The sequence below is a fragment of the Oncorhynchus nerka genome, linkage group LG23 (assembly GCF_034236695.1).
Source record: "Oncorhynchus nerka isolate Pitt River linkage group LG23, Oner_Uvic_2.0, whole genome shotgun sequence".
Taxonomy (NCBI): domain Eukaryota; kingdom Metazoa; phylum Chordata; class Actinopteri; order Salmoniformes; family Salmonidae; genus Oncorhynchus; species Oncorhynchus nerka.
In genome coordinates, this window is record NC_088418.1 from 37727184 (window position 1) to 37750352 (window position 23169).

At 46.0% G+C, this 23169-nt stretch overlaps 1 protein-coding gene across 8 annotated transcripts in view; it reads right to left on the reverse strand.

Moving 5' to 3' along the window:
- Positions 1 to 23169, reverse strand: part of LOC115106796 (DISP complex protein LRCH3) — an 86884-nt gene that overhangs the window by 23720 nt on the left and 39995 nt on the right. For all 8 annotated transcript variants that reach the window (XM_065008096.1, XM_065008099.1, XM_065008098.1 and 5 more), the window contains exons 10-13: positions 21387 to 21463; positions 4191 to 4230; positions 3785 to 3943; positions 3437 to 3484 (exon numbers count right to left, since the gene is read on the reverse strand). In XM_065008096.1, coding sequence (XP_064864168.1) covers positions 3437 to 3484; positions 3785 to 3943; positions 4191 to 4230; positions 21387 to 21463 — 324 coding nt within the window. The remainder of the gene's footprint in view (positions 1 to 3436; positions 3485 to 3784; positions 3944 to 4190; positions 4231 to 21386; positions 21464 to 23169) is intronic.

Here is a 23169-nt window from a genome sequence, read left to right on the forward strand (position 1 = left end):
TCCAATGAACCATTGCATTACTTTTCTAAATTTATTAAGTCTGCCCAAATGTGCCTAAAATGGTTTATTGATACATTTTCAAGTTCATAATTGTGCACTCTCCTCAAAAAAAATAGCATGGCATTATTTCACACACACGGTGTGTGCTTAATTTCCATTATTAGTGGGCTCTTACAGATAGCATCATTGAGTGACAATGGACAGGGACTATGCGAGTATCTTGCTAATAGTGTGTCATTGTGACCACCCCACGCACGCCATCTTCATGCTTTTGTGACCCTTGATATTTGAGATTTAACCCAATTGTCTATGTGATTAAATGTGAGTCAAAAGAAAAGGGAAAGAAAAATATTTTCTGAGTTTTTCGGGGGCGAAGGACACAGTCTACCGGTGTCCTAGCTAGCTACCGGTGTCACCCTCGCCTCCCGCCCACTGTGTACCCAAGTACTCCAAGCTACCCATCTAATTAGCTTTGATTCAGTCTGCCGAACACCTGCCCTCACCGTAGTAACATAACTGTGAGAAAGCAATGCTCGACAGGCAGGGGGGGTGGAGAGTACACTGTCTACCAGTGTGCCAGCTAGCTAGCTATCCCACCTGCTGTGTACCGTAGTCCTAGTTAAATAGCTAACTAGCACCTAGTGCTTTTTGCTAAGGCCTGCTGAACACCTTGCCCTCGCCGTTGTTAACGGAACTGTGGGAAAACGGTGTTCGACAAGCAGGGGCGAAGGACACTGTCAATCTAGGTTTCACCAGACCAGAGAATTGCGTTTCTAATGGTCAGAGTCCTTTGGATGCCTTTTTGGTACATTCCAAGTGGGCTGTCATGTGCCTTTTACTGAAGAGTGGCTTCCATCTGGCCACTACCACAAAGGCCTAATTGGTAGAGTGCGGCAGAGACGGCTGTCCTTCTGGAAGGTTCTCCCATCTCTACAGAGGACCTCGAGAACTCTGTCAGAGTGACCATCGGGTTCTTGGTCACCCTCCTGACCAAGGCCCTTCTCCCCAGATTGCTCAGTTTGGCCAGGCGGAAGAGTCTTGGTGGTTCCAAACTTCTTCCATTTAAGAATGATGGAGTCCACTGTGTTCTTGGGGACCTTCAAAGCTGCAGAAATGTTTTGGTACTCTTCCCCAGATCTGTGCCTTGACACAGTCCTGTCTCGGAGCTCTACAGACAATTCCATCGACCTCATGGCTTGTTTTTTTGCTCTGACATGCACTGTCAACTGTGGGACCTTAGACAGGTGTGTGCCTTTCCAAATCATGTCCAATCAACTTAATTTAACATTAGGTAGAAACACCTCAAGGGTGATCAATGCAAAGAGGATGCCCCCGAGTTCAATTTCGAGTCTCATAGCAAAAGGTCTGAATATTTACATAAATATTTTCATTTTTAATAAATGTGCAAAAATGTCTAAAAACCTATTCTCACTTTGTCATTATGGGGTATTGTGTGTAGATTGATGAGGGGAAAAACGTATTTAATCTATTTTAGAATAAGACTAACATAACAAAATGTGGTAATAGTCAAGGGGTCTGAATACTTTCCCAGTGCACTGTATATGCATATTAGAGCTTATGATTACGCGTCGGCCTATATATGAGCCCAAGCCCCTAACAAAAATGATTGTGCCATTATAGAAAATATAGCCTACCTGACATGAGTGAAATTAACTGTTTTTTGTGACTTTCTCAAATCATTAATAGCCTATTGTCACATCATGCAGCCCATATATATATTTGGACTTCTAAGGCATTCTATGGTTTATATCATTCACAACTAAAGTTGCCAAATAACTATAAATCTAGTGTATGGGACCTGTTTCAAATGATCACTTATTGCATGGCTATGTGCGGCAAAAATAGCCAAATCCACTCATTTAAAGGGGTGTTCAATGGATTTATTGTGGTGGTGTATATTGAATTGATTTATTATACTTTTTTAAAAATTTAGATGTTCCAAAGGTGCGCATCAGCGTCTTGTTTGGATACCTGGAAATGTTAAACGTGTTGATGTGAATTAACAGCAAATTACTGTGAGACAGGCAGCTTTTGCATGACAACCAGCTGATAGGATTTTATGACCGCCACCGCCCTAGATGCGGTGCAAATCACATTATTGTGGGAGCACCTCTTCTTAGAGTGTGAATTAGGCTGTTTGAGAAGGTTTGAATCCTAAGCAACCTGCATACACATTGTTTGAAGTATAATAGACCAACATAGCTGCTGTGTGCATGGGTGTAGCGCATGTGAATTTACTTTCATTTTCCGCTTAAGACCAATGCCTACATCTATCTCACTTACAACTTCATTTTTAATTATATTATAGGCCTAATTCAACTGGGGATTATTCACCACATGAGGAAGTGGAAACACATAAGCTTGGTCGCCAACTCTACATATAACACCTACTGCTTATAGCCATGTATTAATATAACAGTAAATGTCCCCCAGAAAACTCCCCCAATGAGAAGTGCACTTGTGATGGCCGATGTGCAACTTCATGTGCTCGGTATTTCAAAGCCATATCAGATATTGTGATTGTAAAACAGTGTGCTTTGAGCACAATAATAAAAAAAAATACACCTACAGAAATCTGAAACCCTCCTCTCATTAATACGGACAACTAGATGTTTCCAAAGTTGTTTGTCCGCGCAATTGCATTTCGAAATGTTATACAATCACAAGGGGCCCACACGAGGGGGTAGAGCGAGTGTGAAGCTCGCTCACTACAGCAACCGGCAACAACAAAACAGGCAGGCACAGCAGCAGGGCAGACATTTTTATTATGAATCATGAGGATAATGCACTTTGCTATTTAACAAGTTCATGGTTTTATCCACCCCAAAAATAGGACGTTTTGATTGAGGTGACCAGCTAGAATGTGCAGCTCGAACCAGTGCGACCAATAAAAAAATGAAACTGGCACAGCGAAGTTAAAGGGTCGCAAAATGTGACTGAATGGTGGTAGTCTGAAGCCCAGCATTTAGCACAGATGTTTTAGAGTAGGGACAAAAAGACAACACATTGCTGGGGTCGTAGATGTTTTGTCTTCACCCTGAAGAATCAGTGATGGTATAACTGGAGAGGGGAGGGAGGGTGAAGGAAGGCACGTGACCACAATAGGAGCAAAAGAGAGGGATGATGCGTGTGTGGGGTGAGGTGGAGGGTTAATGGAGGACAATTGAAAGGGAGATGAGATAGAATGCATGGGAGGAATGGACACAGGGAGGAATGGACACTGGACATGACTCCTGAAGACTATGCGTGGTCATGTTTACGGAGAGCCCCTGTGAAATTGTATTAAATCCTAGTTATACCTTGAACCTTTCATGCCAACACACATTAACTCACCATGGAGAACCCTTCAGAGATGGAAAACAAAGCCGAAGAGGAAAGAGAGGGAGGGAGAGAGGAGAACAGTGTGTGGACTCACCTCGTTCTCTGTGGGACTCAGCTTGGTAGGGCTTTGAGATGCTTTGTGCTGTAGAAACCGAGAAGAGTCTCAGTAACACAGAACTCTCCAAAAGTCTAAATGTTTTTTTTAAGCTCACAACTCCAGCTACTTGGATTTGAGATCGGAAAATGAAGCGCTAGAGAATGCCACTTTCATTTGAGGCCATTCATATTTATCTTTTACATTTTAAAACATGAAGACTGCTATAGATACATACACAGCATGTGTCAGCACTTTCTATGATCAAGTCCCCACTAACTCACTGCACACAGAGATAGAAGAGCAAGACATAAATCAATAAGAAAACTGAATAGTAGTCAGAGGAACCTTGACGTAGGTCATGACGGCGTCCCGCTGCACTGAGCGTGACTTCTGCCTCTCCTCCTCGTACCGCAGGGCGGCCAACTGGGCCATCCTCCGCACGCGCTCCATGCCCCCACCCGGTGCCCCGCTTGGACCCGCACCAACCCCAGCCCCTGACCCTCTCTGAACACAGGGAGAGAGAGGAAGAGGGAGGAAACAAAACAAAGAGAGGAGTGAAAGGAAGGAAGATAGCAGAGGGAAACAGAAAGACGGAGAGGAGGCGGCATGAGGAAGAGAGGAGAGGAGTTGAAAAGAGGCGGTGTCGACATTTAGACTCAATAAATCACGTTTTAAAACATGAAAGTAGTAATTGACGTAGTAATAATGAGTACTGGAAGCTGTACACAGCATGTAGACACACTTGGGTTACCTGATTATGAGAGGCAGAAGAGTCTGGATCATGGGCAGTCCTGAGGGGGGGGGGAGACAGATGGGGGATGGGGGTTAGATGTGTGATCTAACAACACAGATTATACATCTTTATTTAGACTGGAGATTTTATGGTCTGTTGGGGACAGTCATTTCTCGAGTCCAAAAACATTTGTGAAAAACTGAACAAAGACACGACAACACAGACTGAGAATCTGCCAAAGAGCTGGACTCGTGTTTGTGTGAGTTATACATCAGTAAATGTCCCCCATAAAACTCCCCCAATGAGGAGTAGTGCACTTGAAATTGCACATTGGCCATCACATGTGCTCTGTATTTCAAAGCCATATCAGATATCGTGATTGTAAAACAGTGTGCTTCGAGCGCAATAATACAAATTACACCTACAGAAATCTGAGACCCTCATCTCATTAATGGGCAATGTTCCCTCAAAACATTTTCGGCACTGACTGAGCAAATTTCAGGTCTGCTGAGCGCAAACTTGAACTTGTGAAAATTCTGTGCAACTTCCAGTGCACATTTACTGTGAACACCGAAGGTGTACCCACTTTTAAGTTACAGTTTTAACACTGGCCATGCACAGCTCCATTTTCCTATTTTGTTACATTACAACCTGTAATTTAAATGGAATTTTACTTGGATTTCATGTAAATGGACATACACAAAAGTCCAAATTGGTGAAGTGGAATGAAAAAAAATATTTGTTTCAAACAATTATAAAAAATAAAAAACAGAAAAGTGGTGTGTACATATGTATTCACCCCCTTTCCTATGAAACCCCTAAATAAGATCTGGTGCAACTAATTACCTTCAGAAGTCACGTAATTAGTTAAATAAAGTCCACCTGTGAGCAATCTAAGTGTCACGTGCATCTGTCACGTGATCTCTGTATATATACAGCCGTGGCCAAAAGTTTTGAGAATGACACAAATATTCATTTTCACAAAGTCTGCTGCCTCAGTTTGTATGATGGCAATTTGCATATACTCCAGAATGTTATGAAGAGTGATCAGATGAATTGCAAAGTCCCTCTGCCATGCAAATGAACTGAATCCTCAAAAACATTTCCATTTCAGCCCTACCACAAAAGGACCAGCTGACATCATGTCAGTGATTCTCTCGTTAACACAGGTGTGAGTGTTGACGAGGCGCCGACAGAGATGGCCGCCTCGCTTCGCGTTCCTAGGAAACTATGCAGTTTTTTGTTTTTTTTACGTGTTATTTCTTACATTAGTACCCCGGGTCATCTTAGGTTTCATTACATACAGTCGAGAAGAACTACTGAATATAAGATAAGCGTCAACTCACCATCAGTACGACCAAGAATATGTTTTCCGCGACGCGGATCCTGTGTTCTGCCTTACAAACAGGACAACGGAATGGATCGCATGCAGTGACCCAAGGAAACGACTCCGAAAAAGAGGGAAACGTAGCGGTCTTCTGGTCAGACTCCAGACAAGGGCACATCACGCACCACTCCCCAGCATTCTTCTTGCCAATGTCCAGTCTCTTGACAGCAAGGTTGATGAAATCCGAGCAAGGGTAGCATTCCAGAGGGACATCAGAGACTAACGTTCTTTGCTTCACGGAAACATGGCTTACTGGGAAGACGCTATCCGATGCGGTGCAGCCAACGGGTTTCTCCACGCATCGCGCCGACAGAAACAAACATCTTTCTGGTAAGAAGAGTGGCGGGGGCGTATGCCTCATGACTAACGAGACATGGTGTGATGAAGGAAACATACAGGAACTCAAATCCTTCTGTTCACCTGATTTAGAATTCCTCACAATCAAATGTAGACCGCATTATCTTCCAAGAGAATTCTCTTCGATTATAATCACAGCCGTATATATCCCCCCCCAAGCAGACACGTCGATGGCTCTGAACGAACTTTATTTAACTCTTTGCAAACTGGAAACCATTTATCCGGAGGCTGCATTCATTGTAGCTGGGGATTTTAACAAAGCTAATCTGAAAAAAAAACTCCCTAAATTTTATCAGCATATCGATTGTGCAACCAGGGGTGGTAAAACCCTGGATCACTGTTACTCTAACTTCCGCGACGCATATAAGGCCCTGCCCCGCCCCCCTTTCGGAAAAGCTGACCACGACTCCATTTTGTTGATCCCTGCCTACAGGCAGAAACTGAAACAAGAGGCTCCCACGCTGAGGTCTGTCCAACGCTGGTCAGACCAAGCTGACTCCACACTCCAAGACTGCTTCCATCACGTGGACTGGGACATGTTTCGTATTGCGTCAGATAAAAATATTGACGAATACGCTGATTCGGTGTGCGAGTTCATTAGAACGTGCGTTGAAGATGTCGTTCCCATAGCAACGATAAAAACATTCCCTAACCAGAAACCGTGGATTGATGGCAGCATTCGCGTGAAACTGAAAGCGTGAACCACTGCTTTTAATCAGGGCAAGGTGACCGGAAACATGACAGAATATAAACAGTGCAGCTATTCCCTCCGCAAGGCTATTAAACAAGCTAAGCGTCAGTACAGAGACAAAGTAGAATCTCAATTCAACGGCTCAGACACAAGAGGCATGTGGCAGGGTCTACAGTCAATCATGGACTACAAGAAGAAACCCAGCCCAGTCACGGACCAGGATGTCTTGCTCCCAGGCAGACTAAATAACTTTTTTGCCCGCTTTGAGGACAATACAGTGCCACTGACACGGCCTGCAACGAAAACATGCGGTCTCTCCTTCACTGCAGCCGAGGTGAGTAAGACATTTAAACGTGTTAACCCTCGCAAGGCTGCAGGCCCAGACGGCATCCCCAGCCGCGCCCTCAGAGCATGCGCAGACCAGCTGGCCGGTGTGTTTACGGACATATTCAATCAATCCCTATACCAGTCTGCTGTTCCCACATGCTTCAAGAGGGCCACCATTGTTCCTGTTCCCAAGAAAGCTAAGGTAACTGAGCTAAACGACTACCGCCCCGTAGCACTCACTTCCGTCATCATGAAGTGCTTTGAGAGACTAGTCAAGGACCATATCACCTCCACCCTACCTGACACCCTAGACCCACTCCAATTTGCTTACCGCCCAAATAGGTCCACAGACGATGCAATCTCAACCACACTGCCCTAACCCACCTGAACAAGAGGAATACCTATGTGAGAATGCTGTTCATCGACTACAGCTCGGCATTCAACACCATAGTACCCTCCAAGCTCGTCATCAAGCTCGAGACCCTGGGTCTCGACCCCGCCCTGTGCAACTGGGTACTGGACTTCCTGACGGGCCGCCCCCAGGTGGTGAGGGTAGGCAACAACATCTCCCCCCCGCTGATCCTCAACACGGGGGCCCCACAAGGGTGCGTTCTGAGCCCTCTCCTGTACTCCCTGTTCACCCACGACTGCGTGGCCACGCACGCCTCCAACTCAATCATCAAGTTTGCGGACGACACAACAGTGGTAGGCTTGATTACCAACAACGACGAGACGGCCTACAGGGAGGAGGTGAGGGCCCTCGGAGTGTGGTGTCAGGAAAATAACCTCACACTCAACGTCAACAAAACTAAGGAGATGATTGTGGACTTCAGGAAACAGCAGAGGGAACACCCCCCTATCCACATCGATGGAACAGTAGTGGAGAGGGTAGCAAGTTTTAAGTTCCTAGGCATACACATCACAGACAAACTGAATTGGTCCACTCACACTGACAGCGTCGTGAAGAAGGCGCAGCAGCGCCTCTTCAACCTCAGGAGGCTGAAGAAATTCGGCTTGTCACCAAAAGCACTCACAAACTTCTACAGATGCACAATCGAGAGCATCCTGGCGGGCTGTATCACCGCCTGGTACGGCAACTGCTCCGCCCTCAACCGTAAGGCTCTCCAGAGGGTAGTGAGGTCTGCACAACGCATCACCGGGGGCAAACTACCTGCCCTCCAGGACACCTACACCACCCGATGTTACAGGAAGACCATAAAGATCATCAAGGACATCAACCACCCAAACCACTGCCTGTTCACCCCGCTATCATCCAGAAGGCGAGGTCAGTACAGGTGCATCAAAGCTGGGACCGAGAGACTGAAAAACAGCTTCTATCTCAAGGCCATCAGACTGTTAAACAGCCACCACCTAACATTGAGTGGCTGTTGCCAACACACTGTCATTGACACTGACCCAACTCCAGCCACTTAATAATGGGAATTGATGGGAAATGATGTAAATATATCACTAGCCACTTTAAACAATGCTACCTTATATAATGTTACTTACCCTACATTATTCATCTCATATGCATACGTATATCCTGTACTCTACATCATCGACTGCATCCTTATGTAATACATGTATCACTAGCCACTTTAACTATGCCACTTTGTTTACTTTGTCTACATACTCATCTCATATGTATATACTGTACTCGATACCATCTACTGTATGCTGCTCTGTACCATCACTCATTCATATATCCTTATGTACATATTCTTTATCCCCTTACACTGTGTATAAGACAGTAGTTTTGGAATTGTTAGTTAGATTACTTGTTGGTTATCACTGCATTGTCGGAACTAGAAGCACAAGCATTTCGCTACACTCGCATTAACATCTGCTAACCATGTGTATGTGACAAATAAAATTTGATTTGATTTGATTTGATTGGACAAGGCTGGAGATCACTCTGTCATGCTGATTGAGTTCGAATAACAGACTGGAAGCTTCAAAAGGAGGGTGGTGCTTGGAATCATTGTTCTTCCTCTGTAAATCATGATTACCTGCAAGGAAACACGTGCGGTCATCATTGCTTTGCACAAAAAGGGCTTTACAGACAAGGATATTGCTGCCAGTAAGATTGCACCTAAATCAAACATTTATCATCAAGAACTTCAAGGAGAGCAGTTAAATTGTTGTGAAGAAGGCTTCACGGCGCCCAAGAAAGTCCAGCAAGCGCCAGGACCGTCTCCTAAAGTTGATTCAGCTGCAGGATCGGGGCACCACCAGTACAAAGCTTGCTCAGGAATGGCAGCAGGCAGGTGTGAGTGCATCTGCACACACAGTGAGGCAAAGACTCTTGGAAGATGGCCTGGAGTCAAGAAGGACAGCAAAGAAGCCACTTCTCTGCAGGAAAAACATCAGGGACAGACTGATATTCCGCACAAGGTAGAGGGATAGGACTGCTGAGGACTAGGGTAAAGTCATTTTCTCTGATGAATCCCCTTTCCGATTGTTTAGGGCATCCGAAAAAAAAGCTTGTCCGGAGAAGACAAGTTGAGCGCTACCATCAGTCCTGTGTCATGCCAACAGTGAAGCATCCTGAGACCATTCATGTGTGGGGTTGCTTCTCAGCCAAGGAGTGGGCTCACTCACAACTTTGCCTAAGAACACAGCCATGAATAAAGAATGGTACCAACACATCCTCCGAGAGCAACTTCTCCCAACCATCCAGGAACAGTTTGGTGATGAACAATGCCTTTTCCAGCATGATGGAGAATCTTGCCAAAAGGTCAAAGTGACAACCGAGTGGCTCGGGGAACAAAACATTGATATTTTGGGTCCATGGCCAGGAAACTCCCCAGACCTTAATCCCATTGAGACCTTGTGGTCAATCCTCAAGAGGCGGGTGGACAAATAAAAACCCACAAATTCTGACAAACTCCAAGCATTGATTATGCAAGAACGGCCTGCCATCAGTCATAACACTGCAAATATTGACTCTTTGCATCCCCACAGTGAAGCATGGTTGTGACAGCATCATGCTGTGGGTATGTTTTTACATCAGCAGGGACTGGGAAACTGGTCAGAATTTAAGGAATGATGGATGGAGCTAAATACAGGGAAATTCTTGAGGGAAACCGGTTTCAGTCTTCCACAGATGAGAGACTGGGATGGAGGTTCACCTTCCAGCAGGACAATGACCCTAAGCATGCTGATAAAGCAACACTCGAGTGGTTTAAGGGGAAATATTTAAATGTCTTGGAATGGTCTAGTCAAAGCCCAGACCTCAATCCAATTGAGTATCTGTGGTATGACTTGAACGATTGCTGTATACAAGCGGAACCCATCCAACTTGAAGGACCTGGAGCAGTTTTGCCTTGAAAAATGGGCAAAGATCCCAGTGGCTAGATGTGCCAAGTTTATAGAGACATATCCCAAGAGACTTGCAGCTGAAATTGCTGCAAAAGGTGGCTCTACAAAGTATTGACTTTGGGGGTGTGAATATGTACGCATGTGTTATTTCTTGTTTGTTTCACAATTTAAAAATATTTTGAATGTTGTGTAAATCAAATGACAACCCCCCAAAAATCCATTTTAATGACAGGTTATAAGCTAACAAAATGTCCTGCATGGTTTATTCTGTTTCGGTACGTTGCCTTGAAAGTGTAATATTGCGTTCGATCACAACTACCACAGTAAAGGGAAACGTTGATAGTGTTAACAGGGAAAACTCTAGAACAGTGGTCACCAACCTTTTCTGAGTCAAGATCACCGAGTCAAACTGCAAGCAGAAATCCACCGCTCAGATTTGTTTTTGCGTGACTTAAAAAGCGTAAGCCTACGCAACATTAACCAATTAAAAACAGTTCTGTAGCAATGAGATTTGTACAGTAAACTAATGGCCCAATACATTATCACTGCATATTATCTTTGCTTGAATTGCCCTGGCAATGAATGCATTCCTGTTCGGGGTAAAAAAAAAAATATATATATATACATTTCAAAATTTAAGGTAGGCGAAATGATCACACCAGTGATAGATCCGTTGTTGTTTTACTTGTGAAGCCCAAGTGTGTGAGCATACATTTAAATAATAATTAGCTTTTTATTTTACTGTGCTGATGGTGCCTGCATCTGATGGTCAGTCTCAGTGGAGGGAGAGAGCAGCAGACTGAGGGGTCAGTCTCTCAACATCCCTCCACTCTCCCTTTCCTCCACTGACACAGACCAAAAAGGGACACCGTCTTCCAGCTGATGGCGAAACTCGATTCGCACCGCATTATTTCTGCCTCGTGCACAAATTCATGTTATTCCTCCTATGAACAGAGAAAGTGAAATATTCCTCGATATTATAAAAGACCCAACGCAAGCCTATAGTTACACTTTCCTACTCCTTCATTACTGCTGCTGTGCTGGTTGTAGATCTGAGTGGAAATAGGAAGAATGTGCATTTTATGGCTTATAAAAGTGTTGAATACAAAGTGTTGACAGTGCTGAAAAAGAACTTAAACATTAACACACTCATAAAACAGCAGCTCTTTGCTAGTCATGGTTTTAAACGTTTTGAAATCTCACAGTATCAATTTTACTGTAGCTTTCGTTCATGCTTTACTGCAGACACGGTCATCTGAGCCATCCGATTGGCCAGCGGTAGGACTATAGTGCACTTGACTTGCTCTCCGGGCCCACCGGGAAGGCAGAGATTGTAATGTCAGACACATGAAATGGTTCAAAATGGCAACAGTTTGCCTACACGCGCGTAGGGCAGCTGAATCGGGTGCACCTACCGCCAACAGCCCGTGACAAAAAATAAATAGGCAAACTGACGAATAAAACAACAATCGTTCGATGGCATTGAGTAGTGCAACACATCAGTCACTGGCTTCATCAATAAGTGCATTAATGACGTCGTCCCCACAGTGACTGTACGCACATACCCCAACAAAAAGCCATGGATTACAGGCAGCATCCGCACTGAGCTATAGGGTAGAGTTGCTGCTTTCAAGGAGCGGGGCTCTAACCAAGAAGCTTATAAGAAATTCCGCTATGCCCTCCGATGAACGATCAAACAGGCAAAGCGTCAATACAGGACTAAGATTGAATTGTACTACACCGGCTCCGACGCTCGTCGGATGTGGCAGGGCTTGCAAACTATTACAGACTACAAAGTCTGATCTGCCCAGTGACACAAGCCTACCAGATGAGCTTACAAGCACATCTTGTAGCACGTTATTTAATTCTCAGCCATTTCTTCTGTTAATGCAAGTTATTGCTAGTTTGACCACCAGAGGGCATCTTTGAGAAGCATTTGATCGTCTTCCATATTGGTATTACCAGAGAATTTAAAACCTTTCTTGTATTAACATAGTATATGGGATTGATTTTAAGAAATTTGGCTTAAAAAATGTGATTAATACCATGGTGTTTCTATTCCTCGGATGGGGCCACAGTGTCTCCTGACCCCTCCTGTCTCAGCCTCCAGTATTTATGCTGCAGTAGTTTATGTGTCGGGGGGCTAGGGTCAGTTTGTTATATCTGGAGTACTTCTCCTGTCCTATTCGGTGTCCTGTGTGAATCTAAGTGTGCGTTCTCTAATTATCTCCTTCTCTCTTTCTTTCTCTCTCTCGGAGGACCTGAGCCCTAGGACCATGCCCCAGGACTACCTGACATGATGACTCCTTGCTGTCCCCAGTCCACCTGGCCGTGCTGCTGCTCCAGTTTCAACTGTTCTGCCTTATTATTATTTTGACCATGCTGGTCATTTATGAACATTTGAACATATTGGCCATGTTCTGTTATAATCTCCACCCGGCACAGCCAGAAGAGGACTGACCACCCCACATATGCTCTCTCTAATTCTCTCTTTCTTTCTCTCTCTCGGAGGACCTGAGCCCTAGGACCGTGCCCCAGGACTACCTGACATGATGACTCCTTGCTGTCCCCAGTCCACCTGACCGTGCTGCTGCTCCAGTTTAAACTGTTCTGCCTTATTATTATTCGACCATGCTGGTCATTTATTTGCCTCCAGTTGAACCAAGATGGCATAGCAGTTCAGACGTCTTTTGTCCTTGTCTTGTCGTGTCCTGTATATGTATATATATACAACTTTTTTCACATACATTTTATTTTTATTTTCCATCAACTCATCTTCAAAACACTCTCCTGCAACCCGCCTCACCAATTTATATTTATAAAAAAGTATTATTTACCTCAAATCTGTAATCCTCCAAGAAGCTAGCCAGAAACTCCAAGAAGCTAGCCAGAAACTAGCCAGAAGCTAGCCCAGAAGCTAATCCAGAAGCTAGTTCAGAAGCTAATCCAGAAGCTAGTTCAGAAGCTAGTTCAGAAGCTAGTTCGCTTCTTTACTGGCAAATCGTTAGTATTCAGCTAACCACGGTTTGTGGTCATCAGCTATCCTTCAGCTCGAAAATCTATCGCCAGTTTTGTACGGCGCAGCGCGGCTCGGAACGGAACATACCGGACCAAATTTTCTCTCCATGTCCCTGGATTTCAACTGCTCTCTGGACATTCATACCCGGATCTCACAGCTAGCTAGCTGCTATCCGTGTGACTATCGGCTTTCGTCGATTCCGGAGCAAACATCAATTATTCCGGAGCTAGCCAGCTCCGTCAATCACTCCTGAGTTCAATCAATCACTCCTGGGCTGCAGTCACCTATCCGGACCAGTTTTACTGCCTACGCGGAGCCCCACCGGGCCTTCACAACTGGACTGCCGACGTTATCTACCCGAAGGAGATCCGGCTGGCTCCTCCGTCGCGACGTTACCTGAACGCCCACCTGCTAACCGTTAGCTGTCTTACCGGCTGCTATCTGAATAGACAACCGGACAATTTATTTATTTTTATTATTAATGTTTCTTCTTGGGCCTCTATAACTATATCTATTGTTTTTATTTTTGTTGTTGTTGTGTGATTTGGATTAATCCCCTCTACCACACGGAACCCCACTAATCTACTGACGGAACGCAAGAGGTGGCTAACAACAGACCTCCATCCTATGCTAGCTTGCTACCGATGGCCTGGCTAGCTGTCTAAATCGCCGTGACCCCCAACCAACCTCTCCACTCACTGGACCCTTTTGATCACTCGACTAAGCATGCCTCTCCTTAATGTCAATATGTCTAGTCCATTGCTGTTCTGGTTAGTGTTTATTGGCTTATTTCACTGTAGAGCCTCTAGTCCTGCACACTATACCTTATCCAACCTATTAGTTCCACCACCCACACATGCAATGACATCTCCTGGTTTCAATGATGTTTCTAGAGACAATATCTCTCTCTTCATCACTCAATACCTAGGTTTACCTCCACTGTATTCACATCCTACCATACATTTGTCTGTACATTACACCATGATGCTATTTTATCGCCCCCAGAAACCTCCTTTTACTCTCTGTTCCAGACGTTCTAGACGACCAATTCTTATTGCTTTTATGCCGCACCCTTATTCTACTCCTCCTATGTTCCTCTGGCGATGTAGAGGTGAATCCAGGCCCTGCAGTGCCTAGCTCCACTCCTATTTCCCAGGCGCTCTCTTTTGACGACTTCTGTAACCGTAATAGCCTTGGTTTCATGCATGTTAACATTAGAAGCCTCCTCCCTACGTTTGTTCTATTCACTGCTTTAGCACACTCTGCGAACCCGGATGTTCTAGCTGTGTCTGAATCCTGGCTTAGGAAGACCACCAAAAATTCAGAAATTTTAATTCCAAACTACAACATTTTCAGACAAGATAGAACTGCCAAAGGGGGCGGTGTTGCAATCTACTGCAAAGATAGCCGGCAGAGTTCTGTCCTACTATCCAGGTCTGTACCCAAACAATTTGAACTTCTACTTTTAAAAATCCACCTCTCTAAAAACAAGTCTCTCACCGTTGCCGCCTGCTATAGACCACCCTCTGCCCCCAGCTGTGCTCTGGACACCATATGTGAACTGATTGCCCCCCATCTATCTTCAGAGCTCGTGCTGCTAGGCGACCTAAACTGGAACATGCTTAACACCCCAGCCATCCTACAATCTAAACATGATGCCCTCAATCTCACACAAATTATCAATGAACCTACCAGGTACCTCCCCAAAGCCTTAAACACGGGCACCCTCATAGATATCATCCTAACCAACTTCCCCTCTAAAAACACCTCTGCTGTCTTCAACCAAGATCTCAGCGATCACCGCCTCATCGCCTGCATCCGTAATGGGTCAGCGGTCAAACGACCTCCACTCATCACTGTAAAACGCTCCCTGAAACACTTCAGCGAGCAGGCCTTTCTAATCGACCTGGCCGGGGTATCCTGGAAGGATATTGATCTCATCCCGTCAGTAGAGGATGCCTGGATATTTTTTTTTAAATGCCTTCCTAACCATCTTAAATAAACATGCCCCATTCAAGAAATTTAGAACCAGGAACAGATATGGTTCTCCCCAGACCTGACCTCGCCTCCTTTGAATTCCATGCTGTCACAGTTACCAGCCCTTTCAAGCTTAACATCCTTATCATTTATCGCCCTCCAGGTTCCCTCGGAGAGTTCATCAATGAGCTTGATGCCTTGATAAGCTCCTTTCCTGAGGACGGCTCACCTCTCACAGTTCTGGGCGACTTTAACCTCCCCACGTCTACCTTTGACTCATTCCTCTCTGCCTCCTTCTTTCCACTCCTCTCCTCTTTTGACCTCACCCTCTCACCTTCCCCCTCTACTCACAAGGCAGGCAATACGCTCGACCTCATCTTTACTAGATGCTGTTCTTCCACGAACCTCACTGCAACTCCCCTCCAAGTCTCCGACCACTACCTTGTATCCTTTTCCCTCTTGCTCTCATCCAACACTTCCCACACTGCCCCTACTCGGATGGTATCGCGCCGTCCCAATCCCTCCTGCTCCGTGGCTCGACGACTCATTGCGAGCTCACAGAACAGGGCTCCGGGCAGCCGAGCGGAAATGGTGGAAAACTCGCCTCCCTGCGGACCTGGCATCCTTTCACTCCCTCCTCTCTACATTTTCCTCTTCTGTCTCTGCTGCTAAAGCCACTTTCTACCACTCTAAAGTCCAAGCATCTGCCTCTAACCCTAGGAAGCTCTTTGCCACCTTCTCCTCCCTCCTGAATCCTCCTCCCCCCCCTCCTCCCTCTCTGCAGATGACTTAGTCAACCATTTTGAAAAGAAGGTCGACGACATCCGATCCTCGTTTGCTAAGTCAAACGACACCGCTGGTTCTGCTCACACTGCCCTACCCTGTGCTCTGACCTCTTTCTCCCCTCTCTCTCCAGATGAAATCTCGCGTCTTGTGACGGCCGGCCGCCCAACAACCTGCCCGCTTGACCCTATCCCCTCCTCTCTTCTCCAGACCATTTCCGGAGACCTTTTCCCTTACCTCACCTCGCTCATCAACTCATCCCTGACCGCTGGCTACGTCCCTTCTGTCTTCAAGAGAGCGAGAGTTGCACCCCTTCTGAAAAAACCTACACTCGATCCCTCCGATGTCAACAACTACAGACCAGTATCCCTTCTTTCTTTTCTCTCCAAAACTCTTGAACGTGCCGTCCTTGGCCAGCTTTCCCGCTATCTCTCTCAGAATGACCTTCTTGATCCAAATCAGTCAGGTTTCAAGACTAGTCATTCAACTGAGACTGCTCTTCTCTGTATCACGGAGGCGCTCCGCACTGCTAAAGCTAACTCTCTCTCCTCTGCTCTCATCCTTCTAGACCTATCGGCTGCCTTCGATACTGTGAACCATCAGATCCTCCTCTCCACCCTCTCCGAGTTGGGCATCTCCGGCGCGGCCCACGCTTGGATTGCGTCCTACCTGACAGGTCGCTCCTACCAGGTGGCGTGGCGAGAATCTGTCTCCTCACCACGCGCTCTCACCACTGGCGTCCCCCAGGGCTCTGTTCTAGGCCCTCTCCTATTCTCGCTATACACCAAGTCACTTGGCTCTGTCATAACCTCACATGGTCTCTCCTATCATTGCTATGCAGACGACACACAATTAATCTTCTCCTTTCCCCCTTCTGATGACCAGGTGGCGAATCGCATCTCTGCATGTCTGGCAGACATATCAGTGTGGATGACGGATCACCACCTCAAGCTGAACCTCGGCAAGACGGAGCTGCTCTTCCTCCCGGGGAAGGACTGCCCGTTCCATGATCTCGCCATCACGGTTGACAACTCCATTGTGTCCTCCTCCCAGAGCGCTAAGAACCTTGGCGTGATCCTGGACAACACCCTGTCGTTCTCAACTAACATCAAGGCGGTGGCCCGTTCTTGTAGGTTCATGCTCTACAACATCCGCAGAGTACGACCCTGCCTCACACAGGAAGCAGCGCAGGTCCTAATCCAGGCACTTGTCATCTCCCGTCTGGATTACTGCAACTCGCTGTTGGCTGGGCTCCCTGCCTGTGCCATTAAACCCCTAAAACTCATCCAGAACGCCGCAGCCCGTCTGGTGTTCAACCTTCCCAAGTTCTCTCACGTCACCCCGCTCCTCCGCTCTCTCCACTGGCTTCCAGTTGAAGCTCGCATCCGCTACAAGACCATGGTGCTTGCCTACGGAGCTGTGAGGGGAACGGCACCTCAGTACCTCCAGGCTCTGATCAGGCCCTACACCCAAACAAGGGCACTGCGTTCATCCACCTCTGGCCTGCTCGCCTCCCTACCACTGAGGAAGTACAGTTCCCGCGCAGCCCAGTCAAAACTGTTCGCTGCTCTGGCCCCCCAATGGTGGAACAAACTCCCTCACGACGCCAGGACAGCGGAGTCAATCACCACCTTCCGGAGACACCTGAAACCCCACCTCTTTCAGGAATACCTAGGATAGGATAAAGTAATCCTTCTCACCCCCCTTAAAAGATTTAGATGCACTATTGTAAAGTGGCTGTTCCACTGGATGTCTTAAGGTGAACGCACCAATTTGTAAGTCGCTCTGGATAAGAACGTCTGCTAAATGACTTAAATGTAAATGTAAATGTAAATGATGCCTCGCCTGGTTCACCAACTACTTCTCTGATAGAGTTCAGTGTGTCAAATCGGAGGGTCTGCTGTCCGGACCTCTGGTAGTCTCTATGGGGGTGCCACAGGGTTCAATTCTTGGACCGACTCTCTTCTCTGTATACATCAATGAGGTCGCTCTTGCTGCTGGTGAGTCTCTGATCCACCTCTACGCAGACGACACCATTCTGTATACTTCCGGCCCTTCTTTGGACACTGTGTTAACAACCCTCCAGGCAAGCTTCAATGCCATACAACTCTCCTTCCGTGGCCTCCAATTGCTCTTAAATACAAGTAAAACTAAATGCATGCTCTTCAACCGATCGCTAACTGCACCTACCCGCCTGTTCAACATCACTACTCTGGACGGCTCTAACTTAGAATAAGTGGACAACTACAAATACTTAGGTGTCTGGTTAGACTGTAAACTCTCCTTCCAGACCCATATCAAACATCTCCAATCCAAAGTTAAATCTAGAATTGGCTTCCTATTTCGCAACAAATCATCCTTCACTCATGCTGCCAAACATACCCTTGTAAAACTGACCATCCTACCAATCCTCGACTTTGGCGATGTCATTTACAAAATAGCCTCCAATACCCTACTCAACAAATTGGATGCAGTCTATCACAGTGCAATCCGTTTTGTCACCAAAGCCCCATATACTACCCGCCATTGCGACCTGTAAGCTCTCGTTGGCTGGCCCTCGCTTCATACTCGTCGCCAAACCCACTGGCTCCATGTCATCTACAAGACCCTGCTAGGTAAAGTCCCCCCTTATCTCAGCTCGCTGGTCACCATAGCATCTCCCACCTGTAGCACACGCTCCAGCAGGTATATCTCTCTAGTCACCCCCAAAACCAATTCTTTCTTTGGCCGCCTCTCCTTCCAGTTCTCTGCTGCCAATGACTGGAACGAACTACAAAAATCTCTGAAACTGGAAACACTTATCTCCCTCACTAGCTTTAAGCACCAACTGTCAGAGCATCTTACAGATTACTGCACCTGTACATAGCCCACCTATAATTTAGCCCAAACAACTACCTCTTTCCCAACTGTATTTAATTAATTTATTTACTTTGCTCCTTTGCACCCCATTATTTTTATTTCTACTTTGCACCCCATTATTTTTATTTCTACTTTGCACATTCTTCCATTGCAAAACTACCATTCCAGTGTTTTACTTGCTATATTGTATTTACTTTGCCACCATGGCCTTTTTTGCCTTTACCTCCCTTCTCACCTCATTTGCTCACATTGTATATAGACTTGTTTATACTGTATTATTGACTGTATGTTTGTTTTACTCCATGTGTAACTCTGTGTCGTTGTATCTGTCGAACTGCTTTGCTTTATCTTGGCCAGGTCGCAATTGTAAATGAGAACTTGTTCTCAACTTGCCTACCTGGTTAAATAAAGGTGAAATAAAAAATAAAACATTTTTTAATGAACATTTGAACATCTTGGCCATGTTCTGTTATAATCTCCACCCGGCACAGCCAGAAGAGGTCTGGCCACCCCACATAGCCTGGTTCCTCTCTAGGTTTCTTCCTAGGTTTTGGCCTTTCTAGGGAGTTGTTCCTAGCCACCGTGCTTCTACACCTGCATTGCTTGCTGTTTGGGGTTTTAGGCTGGGTTTCTGTACAGCACTTTGAGATATCAGCTGATGTACGAAGGGCTATATAAATCAATTTGATTTGATTTGATATTCCGAGAAAACGAAACCCTCAGGATGGAATGGAAAATATGACACTGTACAACGTGACGGCCGGGAGTAGGATTGGAGGATTCTAAATGGTTTGCCTTCATTAGACAACTTTGTTACAATATTTCTGTAAATCAGTTATATTTAGTCCCATAGTAATTCATTATGGACCATAACTAAATCAACATCTGCATTTTGAAAGATTATTTTTATCATTATTTTATTAACGAAAGCATAAAGATGCTGATGAAGAAATACAGTACTGTACAGTATATGCTTTTACATTTGGATAATAAAGCATTCGAGGCATTTTGAAGATAGAAGCCACCTGCATTTGTTTATTAGGCTACTGTGCAGTCTGACAAGTAAACATAGCCTACAATACATACTGCAGTAAACATGGGCAAGTGCCTAATTCCTTACATAAGGGAGAGTCCATGTCCAAACTTTCTAGGTGACCTCAAGTACTCATTAACTGTCTTTAATGCTTTTTTGTGTTGCATGGGTCATGGACAGAAACATCTGGGAGACCGTATTAATGATAAACACCCGGATACCCTTGCGGTGCCTGGTGAGCAGTTGGTCAAGTTCTGTTGTCAGAAAAGGTATAGAAATGTCAGGGTGAACCGACGACCTGACGAACCCGCCAGGTATGTTGACTCTGCCTGTCGGAGGTGGAGGTCCAGAGCGCACAGGTGTGCCTGGCACGGATTGTGACTCCATCTCGCCCTCTTCAACGACTCTCCGCCAATGCCACCTGACTCTCCACAAATGTATATTTCTATTATTCATGTTGGCCGTTAGGCTAAATGTTAGTTCTTTTGTGGAGAAGGTTGAGATCACATCACCAACAAACTATCACCGTCCAAACACACCAAGACAGTCGTGAAGAGGGTACGACAAAACCTATTCCCCATCGGGAGACTGAAAAGATTTGGCATGGGTCCTCAGATCCTCAAAACGTTCGACAGCTGCACCATCGAGAGCTGGTTGCATCACTGCCTGGTATGGCAACTGCTCGGCCTCCGACGACAAGGCACTACAGAGGGTAGTGTGAACGGCCCAGTACATCACTGGGGCCAAGCTTCCTGCCATCCAGGACCTCTATAACAGGTGGTGTCAGAGGAAGGCCCTAAAAATTGTCAAAATACTCCAGCCAACCTAATCATAGACTGTTCTCTCTGGTACAGCACGACAAGCGGTACCGGAGCGCCAAGTCTAGGACCAGAAGGCTTCTTAACAGCTTCTTCCCCTAAGCCATAAGACTCCTGAACAGCTAATCAAATGGCTACCCAGACTATTTGCATTGTTCCCCCCTCTTTTACGCCGCTGATACTGTCTGTTATCATCTATGCATAGTCACTTTAACTCTACCTATATATACATATTACCTCAATTACCTCGACTAACCAGTGCTCCCGCACATTGACTCTGTACCGGTACCTATGTATAGCCTCACTACTGTAATTTTACTGCTGCTCTTTAATTGTTATTTAATTTTTTAAACTTATTTATTAACACTTACTTTTCTTAAAACTGCATTGTTGGTTAAGGGCTTGTAAGTAAGAATTTCAATGTTGTATTCTGCGCATGTGACAAAAATGTTGATCTGAAGTTCAAATCTCGTGCTTCTCTCTGTGGGCTGATATTTCTGTGCAGCAGTCTTGGGAGTATTGTTCGTGTGCGCAGCTTAGAGGGAACATTGGTTATAGGTCAAGTTACTAGATAGATAGATAGGGTGTTTGTGTGTGTGTGTGTGTGTCTGTGTGTGTGTGTGGTGTAGGTCTTCCTACCGGTTCTGCAGAGAATTGTGTCGCCTCGGGTCGTCTGTCCTAGAGTCTCTGGAGGAGTTGGACTTGACTGGAGAGCCCTACAAAGAAACAGTCATCAACACACTTACACCACAAACACACCAGGGGTGGGTTCAGTTCGGTTCAATGTTTGTTATGTTGCGAAGATTTGCACTGACTGACACGATTCCCCAAAATGGTGCAAACCATTGGTTCAACAGCCTTTGAGGTACGTTTGCTCCCGTTTGGCGAGTGTGGCCTAATCAATATGGATGTGACCATTTCAAATGGCAAAACTCAAGGACACCCACCATACACAATCGCTTACTGGGTCACCATAATCAGGTTCTTCAACTGGTCATTCAGAACAGTAGTCTCTGTTGAATTAAATGTTGCATACCCTTCTGTTGTGATGAACGCACCCCCAGCCTTCTACATACAGTCCTGTGCACACTGGCCTGTCGTACACACACGCGCACTCATGAACACACACAGTTGGCAGAACATGGAGCTTGTATGGGCGTGAGTGATTCCCACTGGGGCCACAAAATGTATGACTAACTCCCTTTGGACAAGTGTCTGCTGAATGACATTTATATCACACACACACATATATAAAATGTACACTGCTCAAAAAAATAAAGGGAACACTTAAACAACACAATGTAACTCCAAGTCAATCACACTTTTGTGAAATCAAACTGTCCACTTAGGAAGCAAAACTGATTGACAATACATTTCACATGCTGTTGTGCAAATGGAATAGACAACAGGTGGAAATTATAAGCAATTAGCAAGACACCCCCAATAAAGAAGTGGTTCTGCAGGTGGTGACTACGGACCACTTCTCAGTTCCTATGCTTCCTGGCTGATGTTTTGGTCACTTTTGAATGCTGGCGGTGCTTTCACTCTAGTGGTAGCATGAGACGGAGTCTACAACCCACACAAGTGGCTCAGGTAGTGCAGCTCATCCAGGATGGAACATCAATGTGAGCTGTGGCAAGAAGGTTTGCTGTGTCTGTCAGCGTAGTGTCCAGAGCATGGAGGCGCTACCAGGAGACAGGCCAGTACATCAGGAGATGTGGAGGAGGCCGTAGGAGACAACCCAGCAGCAGGACTTCTACCTCTGCCTTTGTGCAAGGAGGAGCACTGCCAGAGCCCTGCAAAATGACCTCCAGCAGGCCACAAATGTGCATGTGTCTGCTCAAACGGTCAGAAACAGACTCCATGAGGGTGGTATGAGGGCCCGACGTCCACAGGTGGGGGTTGTGCTTTGTGCAGGAGGGCATTTGCCAGAGAACACCAAGATTGGCAAATTCACCACTGGCGCCCTGTGCTCTCCACAGATGAAAGCAGGTTCACACTGAGAACATGTGACAGACGTGACAGAGTCTGGAGACGCTGTAGAGAACGTTCTACTGCCTTCAACATCCTCCAGCATGACCGGTTTGGCGGTGGGTCAGTCATGGTGTGGGGTGGCATTTCTTTGGGTGGCCGCACAGTCCTCCATGTGCTCGCCAGAGGTAGCCTGACTGCCATTAGGTACCGAGATGAGATCCTCAGACCCCTTGTGAGACCATATGCTGGTGCGGTTGGCTCTGGATTCCTCCTAATGCAAGACAATGCTAGACCTCATGTGGCTGGAGTGTGTCAGCAGTTCCTGCAAGAGGAAGGCATTGATGCTATGGACTGGCCCGCCCGTTCCCCAGACCTGAATCCAATTGAGCACATCTGGGACATCATGTCTCGCTCCATCCACCAACGCCATGTTGCACCACAGACTGTC